Source organism: Neopelma chrysocephalum, unplaced genomic scaffold (genome assembly GCF_003984885.1).
Source record: "Neopelma chrysocephalum unplaced genomic scaffold, ASM398488v2 Primary Assembly neopelma1_336, whole genome shotgun sequence".
Lineage (NCBI taxonomy): Eukaryota > Metazoa > Chordata > Aves > Passeriformes > Pipridae > Neopelma > Neopelma chrysocephalum.
In genome coordinates, this window is record NW_020897999.1 from 115,492 (window position 1) to 124,894 (window position 9,403).

Sequence of the window (9,403 nt, forward strand, 5' to 3'; positions counted from 1 at the left end):
TGTGGAGTATTGTGGAGTCCCTTCAATGACATTATTATTATTATTTAATAATAATAATTATTATTAACCTTCTAAAGTATCCTCATCCTTCTGCAAACCCCAGGAGAAGCTAATGGGGGGAAAACTGACTTTGGATTATGTGGAGCACAAATGCAAAGCTGTAATTAATAAGTTCTGCCCTTACTAAATGCAGAGGAGGAGTCTGTGCTGCTCCACACCCGGGATTTACACCCCATGTGCCTCCTCTTCCCTGGAAGTACAAACCGTGTGGGTTTGTACAAGTATGGAATGTTTGTACAAGGGGTAGGAATTTCAGATTTGGTTAATTCTGAGGGTACAGATGAAAGGATGAAGCCAGATCTGTGCAGTGTTCCCTGGCTGGGGTCCATTTGATCCCCTTTTCCCTTCTCTTGTTATCTCTAATAAACAGTGTTTTAATCAACACCTTATGAAGTTCAAGTCTTTTCTTGCTGGGATCCGTAAAAACGCTTGACTGGCTCATCACACCAATATCCCCCATTGGAAAAACACCCACGGAAGGTGTCCCTGCCCGTGGCAGGGGTTGGAACTATGTGTGCTTTAAGGTCCCTTTTCAACCCAAACCAGTCTGTGATTCTGATCATGTAATAATTAAAACCTGTAAATTCTCACACTCCACACAAGATCACCCTGCTGAAGGGAATTTCTCAGGAAATTGGGACTTAGGTTGGAAGGAACACCTGGGGAAGCAGCTGCCCCGGGGTGTGTGAGACACGAACACTCATTGCAGGCACGTGAATTAAAGCAGTTCTTCGGGATCAAGGCTGGGTATCCACGAGAGGCAGCGCCGTGCTCTGAAATTAAAATATAGGGAAAACCTGATAAACAGGTATTATTAGCTCTGCTGAGTGTGCCAAGCATTAATGTGAAATGCGCCTCTGATTAGCCCATTGAGGGCAACACTGTTGGCCGTACATTTTGAGAGGAAAAAGGGGCTTTTCCCTCAAATATTCCTCAGGAGGAGCATCCCGGGGATTCCAGGAGGGGATTCCAGGCGGGGAATCCTGGGCCGTGCCCGGCGGGCTGTGCCCTCAGCGCTGCCCTCACCCAACATGGCGGCGGCGGCGCCGCGCGGCTCTCGCGAGCCCTGGGCTGGGAGGGGCGGGGCGGGCGGTCCCTCATGGCGGCGGGGTGGCCCGGCAGGCCGGCGGGGCTAGGTGGCCATGGAGCACATCAGCACCCCAAAGGTAACCCTCACTGAGGTTTGTTCCATTTAACGGCGGGATTTATTTGGCTGCACGCGCCGTGTTTGATCCCCGTCGGGGCAACACCCTCTGCGCGCCCTCAGGGCTGAGCGCGGCGGGTTTAAAGCCGCGGTGTGAAGGTGCTGGTGGCTCCGCCGCCGTGTTGGGAAGCGGGTTTGCAGGGGGGTGACACAAGGTGTTTTGGCGGCAATCCCTGAAAATTTCCTTTATATCCACCCCCCTCAGTCCCAAAGAGTGAATCAAATGTCAAATTCAGTGAAACAGGAGCTCCGGTAGTGCTGTGTTCAGGCGGCTAAAAATAAATTGCATTTACTTCAGGCAGCGGTTGGTAATTTAATTTTACCTTTTGCTGCCATGGAGGTTGTTATATTGTTATATTTTGGTTTATTCTCTAGGATATTGGTTTGGGGATGCTCCTTCCTCTGTTCCCTGCGGTGCTTTGCTGGTCCTGCTTGTGTCTAGTGCTCTGAAAAAGGGAATTGTTATATATAATAGTTATATTTGCTGAAAAATATGACATGCTAGGAAGTCATTCAGCCTCTACCTCTGTTCTGCAAGTTTCTTTGCTGACATTTTCCATGGCATATCTCAGACAATGTAAGAAAACTCTCACATTCAATACCCAAAACTAATCTATCATATACTGTTAAAAAGTGTGTTTTTATTATCCATCCAATTATTTTTCCCCATTATTTGTGCTTAATGGTGAAAGAAAATTTCCATCTACCTTCATGAAGAGGCAAATAGGCCAGGAGGAAATCGATGAAATACTGTCAACTATTTTATTATGTCTGCGCTGATGCTTTCTAAAGCTGCTTTTTATTAATTAGATTGGTGTGGTTTATGAAATGCACTTACAGGCCAGGAAGTGAAGTACAAGAAGTAGCTCCTAGTGGTTTTTTACAGGCACTGAGCAGTTGGAAGTCAGACTGGAGAGGGCTGTTCCTTTCAGAGCAACACTTTGATTACTCTGAACACAGACAAGTCTTTTCTTTGCAGTTCTTTGTCTTGTTGTTTGTCAGCCTTGCCCAGTAACAAACTGGGATCATCTTGGCTACACATCCAGTCGTCCTGTTACTCACACTGGTGCTGAACCTTGGCTGTTTGCTTAACCTTTTTGGCTTTAATTCATGGAGAAATAATAGCATAAAGCTGAGCTAGTGTTGCAGGGCAGACTTAAATTCATGTATTTTCCTGTTTTGCTTCATGAGTTGCCTATTAGAAGTTGAATGACTGGAGTTCAACAGGTGTTTAGATAATTCCTCCATCAAAGTTGGACATCAGGAGGAATTTTTCCACGGCAAGGGCTGTCAGGCATTGGAACTGCCCAGGATGTGGTGGAGTCCCCACCCCTGGAGGTGTCCAAGGAAGGACTGGACATAGCACTCAGTGCTCTGGGCTGGGTGAGAAGGTGGGGATCGGGCACAGCTTGGACTCGATGATCTTGGAGGTCTTTCCCAACCTCAGTGATTCTGGGATTCTGTAGTTTTTTCATCCTCCTTCTATGTTGTAGGTCGAGAACGTGAAGTTGCTGGATCGCTATGCGAACAGGAAGGTGGCCAACGGGACGTTGTATCTGACAGCCACGCACCTGATCTACGTGGAGGCTTCTGCTGAAGTCAGGAAGGAAACATGGGTATGTTGTGGTGCCTGGGGCTGTGTAAATGCACCTATAAAAGTTATTTTACATCACAGGCTGATTTGGTTTGGGAGGGACTTGAAGGATCATCCAGTCCTGCCTCCTACCATGGGCAGAGACACCTCCCACTAGCCCAGGTTGCTGCAACCTGGCCTTGGACACTTCCAGGGCTGGGGCAGCCACAGCTTCTCTGGGCAACCTGTGCCAGGGCCTCCCCACCCTCACAGCCAACAATTCCTTCCCAGTATCCCACCTAAACTGCCCTCTGGCACTGGGAAGCCATTCCCCCTTGTCCTGTCCCTACACGCTCTCATATCCAAAATAAACAAGTTTGGAAGTTCCAAAGCTGTAATGACCTTTTATAGCATTTTAATACCAAATGCTCAACAGAAACAGCTGGTTTGGAAGGAAATGAGCACAATGGTGACATGATAGAGTTCACTCATGGAATTAGTGTCAGTTCAAGGAATATAAAAAACTTGTGTAGTTTCCTCTCTCAAACTCAATATACCAAACCACCAGACTTGAATTTACAGCTTTTGTAAGTGCAGAATTAGCACTGAAATGAGCCTATTTTATTGATTCTAAAGCAAAGTGAGAATGACAGAATATATTGCATATGAGAGTGGGAAAGCAAAGTGCACCAGGTAAACCAAGCTGCACATCAATCTCTGAAAACATCATCTGTGTTTTTTCAGTCCTGCTTTAGTTACCTGGCCTTTGGGTGCAGTCTGGGTGTTTATGTTTGATAAATAATCACAAATAATCTCATTTTCTGCTGCTAGTTAGCTGCAGGAAGCGTAAGTAGCTGACTGTGTTACAGAAACTTCATTTCTGCTTGTGCTGCTCGCAGCCTTATCTGAAAAATGTTGTTTATTCCGTTTTTCAGATCCTGCATCACCACATTGCAAGTGTGGAGAAGCTGCCCCTGACCACAGCTGGGTACCCCCTGCTCATCCACTGCAAGAACTTCCACGTGGCTCACTTTGTCCTGGGGCAGGAGCGGGACTGCCACGACGTGTTCACCTCCCTGCTCAAGCTCTCACAGCCAGGTATTGGCAGTGGGAGTCTCTTCTGGGAATTCTTGGAGCTCTCTAAGCTGGAAGGCTGGGCTGAGCCCTGGGGAAGCTCTATCTGCCCCAGCTTGGGTTTGGGCTCTCACTGCAGAATGTGGAATCAGAATCAGCTTCTCCCACCAGAGACAAAGGATGGGCTCAGGAAGTAGAGAGCAGGACATTTGCTTAATTAAACACAGTCTTCGAAGCCTACAAGAAAGATGGAGATAGACTATTTACAAGGACCCGGAGTGACAGGACAAGGGAGGATGAAAGAGAGCAGTTTAGGTGGGATGCTGGGAAGAAATCCTTCCCTGTGAGGGTGGGGAGGCCCTGGCACAGGTTGCCCAGAGAAGCTGTGGCTGCCCCATCCCTGGGAGTGTCCAAGGCCAGGTTGGACGGGGCTTGGAGCAACCTGGGCTAGTGGAAGGTGTCCCTGCCCATGGCAGGGGGTGGAAAGGGATGATCTTTAAGGTCCCTTCCAATCCAGGCCATTCCATGATCCTGTGGCAGTGGGAATGAGCTGGTGTTCCACAAGGAACTTCTGGAGGCCCATGAAAGGTTCATTTGCCTGACTGAGTCTGTCCCAGGCTTTTTTCTCATGTCACTTACACCGAGTGTCATATCCCATCCCTGGCCACTGTCAGTCATTCCTGTGACCTGGCTGTTTTCTGTGTGCAGTTCTGCCCTCTCCAGCTGACCCAGAATTCAGGAATCCCACAAATAAAGCCTTAAACATTGGCATCTTTGATTTGTTTCCAGCAGCATGTTTAAGCTGCTCTGTACTGTTTGCTCAGCTGTGACACCCTGTGTTTTACCCAGGCTGCCCTGACTTGAAGTCACTCTGAAAGAGGGTGAGCAAAACATCCTCAAAAGCCTGTGGTCTCTTCTGGCTCTAGCTTTTTATTCCATCATGGATGAATCCTCAGGCTTCTTGTTCTTCTTGCAACACAGCATTCCACTGAGTTCCTACCTGCCTTCTGCCTCTGTTTTTGGGGTGCTACTTCAGTGAACCCAAGTTGCATTATTATTACAAGGATGTAATTTGTAATTGCAATTTGTAAATTGTGTCACTAGTCTGAGAGAGGGGAATTGATGGCACCAGGCAGCTTCTTGCTGCCCTTCACACAGGACTGGGCTGGAAATCCTGTAGGAGAAATGGGTTTTGCTGAGTTTTAATTTTTTTTAATTGATATTAAGACTTGTGTATATTCCCAGCATCCCCCTTGTGCTCTTTGGAGTTTTCTTAGTTCTGCAGTTCTCACTCTGATGCTGTATCTGGCAGGTTTCTGGTGTTACATTTAAAAGCTGTCCCTGTTCTTTGAGTTTTGCAAATTAGAGACTTAGGTAGTGCCTTGAAGCTTGGGAGGTGTCACTGCAGGGGAGCACACCAGTTTCTTGTAGTTGTTTGTCTAAATGCTGTAGCTCTTTCTTTTCTTCTGCTTAAGGATTTTAAGAGTGCTCTGTTTTTGGTTTAAAGAATGTCTGTGTGTGTGTTCCCTTCATGGTTTTTTGGCAGAGTGATGGACAGCTGGGGGTTACCTGCTTTATCAGCCCCTGACAGGTTTCCCTCTGTCTCTGGAGCACTTCCTGCCTTGGGAGTTAGCTGAACGAGTTATTGGCTGGATTTGCATTTTATGGAGAGAGGGAAGGAGATTGGGATGGTAAATGGCCATTTGTCAGACCCAGCCTGAAGCCTTTGTTGGGCTGAAAGTGACATTCCAGACATCTCTCAGGGTTAGAACTTGCTGTTAAAGGATGAACTTCCACGTGTGGAAGAGCTGTTGTATGAACTCTCCACAGAAAATAGATCTTTTAATATGTGTTGTCATTTATGGGTTAATGCTTATGACATAAATCCCAGCTAACGTGCCTGTTGTAGTGAATTCAGGAGGAAATCATTTGTTCAGGAAAAATTACCGCTTCAGACTTACAATTAATTCTAACAAAATGTTTTAAGCCTATTTCCTTGCATGTGGGAACTGAGTATTGGAAATTCCTGGGGATTTCAGGAGGAATTTTCAGCACTTGGTACTATCCTGACCAAAGCCCTATAAATATGGGGTTGAGAAGTTTTAAATATCTCAAATACTCTTCTCTGCAGCTCTGAATGATTGATTTCCAGAAGTGTTGGCCTCTCTATATGTCTTTGCATCTCTTTAGTTATTAAATAGTTAATTTTTTTTTCTTTCTTCTTCCCAGTGAAACCTGAAGAACTTTATGCTTTCTCTTACAATCCTAAAATGTCTAAAGAGAACCGGGAAGTTGGGTGGAAACTAATTGATTTAAAACTGGATTACCAGCGCATGGGAATTCCAAATGGCTACTGGGAAATAACGGATGTTAACAAGGACTACGAGGTAATTCCTGCCCCAAGTAGCCATTTAATGCAGTATCTCCTTGTGGTTATTAATGACACAGAGAACCCCTTCTGCTGCCTCTGGGGAGAAATGAGCTCTCTTGGTTTTAAGCAGCATCATCTTGATGGGAAGTTGCAGATAATGATGCTACAGAAGAGCTGCAGAGTCACCTTGGTTTGCTTTGATCCCCCTGGCAAGGGACCAGAGAATTGTTCTGCTAGAGAAATGTCAAACCATCTGTTAGGGAAAGCCTGAAGTACCCTTAGCTGCTTTTGGTATTTCCAAAGCCTGTCCCCCCTGACTAGGGACAGATGTGTAGGAGAGAAAGAAATGGCAGTGGTTTGGATTGGTGGGGGATGAGGCAGAATGGAGAGGAAGGAGAAAAACAGACCTTCTTTTGCTTGCTTGGTTGGATCTCCTGCTTTATAAGGCCTCTCTGTCATTTCAGTCCAAACTGGCTGCTGCTGTTATTTTCCTTGAAAGGCCATCTTGGATCTAAACAACATTAAACAACAGCATTTGTCAGCAAGCTTTTTCAAAATCCTGTTACACATTATTTCCCTTTTTATTTCTTCCGATGTGGAACAGTCAGACCTGGCTGTCAAAAAGCCAAAACAAGCAACTCTGAGGAAGAATCCAACATATTCGGTCCTGAATCCCTTCCCCTGCTCCCCACTCTCTTCCCTGGGCAGCTTTCTTTGCTGTTACACTTTGGGTTGAAGAAATACAAGCCTGTGCTGTCAGAAGTGACACCTCATTTTACCTGGCTGTGCGTTTGGATGCCTGAATTGAGATGTGATGGCAGAGATGCTGTTTCCAGTAGCTGATTAAGGCACCTGAATGTGAGCAGCTCAAATCATTAATCACTCTGAGCTCTACTTGCTCAAGTGTAACTCTCAAGTGCCAGTGCTTTAGAATTTCCTCAGGGTTTCCAGCCTGTGTGTTAAAATTGTCAAGCCTAATGTAAAGCCAGGCTTGGCGAGGAACTTATCTGCAAAGTCCATGCTGAGAGACTGTACTGGTTTGAGGAGGAAGGATAAAGCTGGTCTCTGAGGATGCTTCCTGATTGCTGGTAGCTCCTTTTCAGAATAAGATTTAGAGGGAACTTTTTAAATATAGTTGTTCTTACTTTCTCTTTTTGTGATAAGGAATTCTTGACTGTGAGGGTGGGGAGGCCCTGGCACAGGTTGCCCAGAGAAGCTGTGGCTGCCCCTGGATCCCTGGAAGTGTCCAAGGCCAGGTTGGACAGGGCTTGGAGCAACCTGGGCTGGTGGAAGGTGTCCCTGCCCATGGTAGGGGGTTGGGACAAGATGATCCTTAAGGTCCTTTCCAACTCAAACCATTCCGTGATTCTAAATCAGAAACTTTCATAAAATTTATGAATTTAAAGAACTTCTTTTAATATGTACTGGGTGCAGTGCAGTCCATTTTCTAGGTTCACTTTCAAAATTGATCCTTTCCTTCGCATTGTTTTATTTTGAACCTGTTCCTGTGTTATTTTTCTAAATAAATCTTAACGTCATGAGCTCAAGATGAATTCTTCATGGATTTTGAATTGCTCAGTACTAATATCTGGGGTTTTTTTCTTTCTTCTCACTCAGGTTTGCAGCACATACCCTCCAGAAATTGTGGTGCCTCGAGCTGCCTCCAAGGCAGTGGTGATGGGAAGTTCAAAGTTCAGAAGCCGAGGGCGGATTCCGGTGCTTTCTTACTTGTTTAAGGAAAACAATGTTAGTGCTGGCTTGGGGTGAGAGGGAGGGTTCCCCTTTTTGCCCAGTTCCCTTCTAGTGACAGGAAATAATGAGATAATTATTAGACTTGAGACATTTGAGAACTGTACTTCTCTTAATGGCTTTAAATATTAGTTTATTCTGAGTCACAGAATAAGCTGAAGACAAACAATTGGGGTGCATCCAGAGCTCTGCAAAAAGCCCAAACTTTCCAACCTTCCTTTTTATTTAAATCAACTTTCAGCAATTCCTTCTGATGTGGGGCTTTTAAATCTCCTATTTAGCTATATTCAATAATGTTTTACCAAGTTCCATGTTAACTCAGCTAGATTTTATTAGTATTGAAGAGGAGGAACCACCCTGAAATAAATCCCCACTAGGTCACAATAAGTGAAGGTTTCATTTTTTTGGTTTTTTCCACCGAAGACCAGAATGTAAATTTTTAACTTTGCTGCCTCAGCATTGTTTTAGATGCTGATGTGAGGAAAATGCTGTCACAGTCAAAGTGTTGTTTTCCTGAGGAAATGTGCCTTGACCTGGGCACTGTATGGAGTTGCGCTGGCAACTTAAAGCATACTCAGTGCACTTCTGAGCGTGGAACAGTAACAACTGAGAAAGGAAAACTGGAAAAGAATGGTTTGGAAATAGAAACCAAGCAGAAAACATGAGAAATTATCATAAGGCCTTCCAGTGCCTTATGAAAAGGAGGGAGAGGGATTTTTTATAGGGGCACATAGTGACAGGACAAGGGGGAATAGTTTTAAACTGCCAGAGGGCAGGGTTAGATGGGATATTGGGAATAAATCCTTCCCTGTGAGGGTGGGGAGGCCCTGGCACAGGTTGCCCAGAGAAGCTGTGGCTACCCCATCCCTGGAAGTGTCCAAGGCCAGGTTGGACAGGGCTTGGAGCAACCTGGGCTAGTGGGAGGTGGAACATACTGCTTAGGGGGTGGAATGAAATGGTCTTGAGGTCCCTTCCAAGCAAGCCATTCTGGGGTTCTATGGACTGCTAACATTTGGGATCCTGATCATCAGGCAGAGCACACTGTGAGGTTTCTTGGCCTCACTACTTAATGAAGTTTCCCAAACCTCTTGCTTTGAGAAATAGCCCAGTAGGGTGTGTGTGGGTCCAGTTAAGCAGCAGTTTTTCAGTGAAAGAGAACACAATTAACCCCATTCAGTGGGTGTTTGGGGTGGGTGGGAGGTGCTGTGGGATCGGGGTGACCCTCTGTGTGTGTGTAGGTCTGTGGGATCAGGTTTGACCCCCTGTGTGTGAGAGGTGGTGTGGGATCAGGGGTGACCCTCTGTGTATGTGTGGTGCTGCGTATGGGATGCTGTGGGGTCAGGGCTCACCCTGTGTGTGTGTGTGGTGCTGT

General features: G+C 45.9%; 1 protein-coding gene across 1 annotated transcript in view; it reads left to right on the forward strand.

Moving 5' to 3' along the window:
- Window positions 1–1,150: 1,150 nt before the first annotated feature.
- The window catches only part of MTMR8 (myotubularin related protein 8), a 22,683-nt gene continuing 14,430 nt past the window's right edge, over window positions 1,151–9,403 (forward strand). The window contains exons 1-5 of the mRNA XM_027705481.1: window positions 1,151–1,226; window positions 2,758–2,880; window positions 3,773–3,935; window positions 6,141–6,298; window positions 7,900–8,028. Of these exons, the coding sequence (XP_027561282.1) occupies window positions 1,203–1,226; window positions 2,758–2,880; window positions 3,773–3,935; window positions 6,141–6,298; window positions 7,900–8,028 (597 nt within the window). The 5' untranslated portion in view covers window positions 1,151–1,202. The remainder of the gene's footprint in view (window positions 1,227–2,757; window positions 2,881–3,772; window positions 3,936–6,140; window positions 6,299–7,899; window positions 8,029–9,403) is intronic.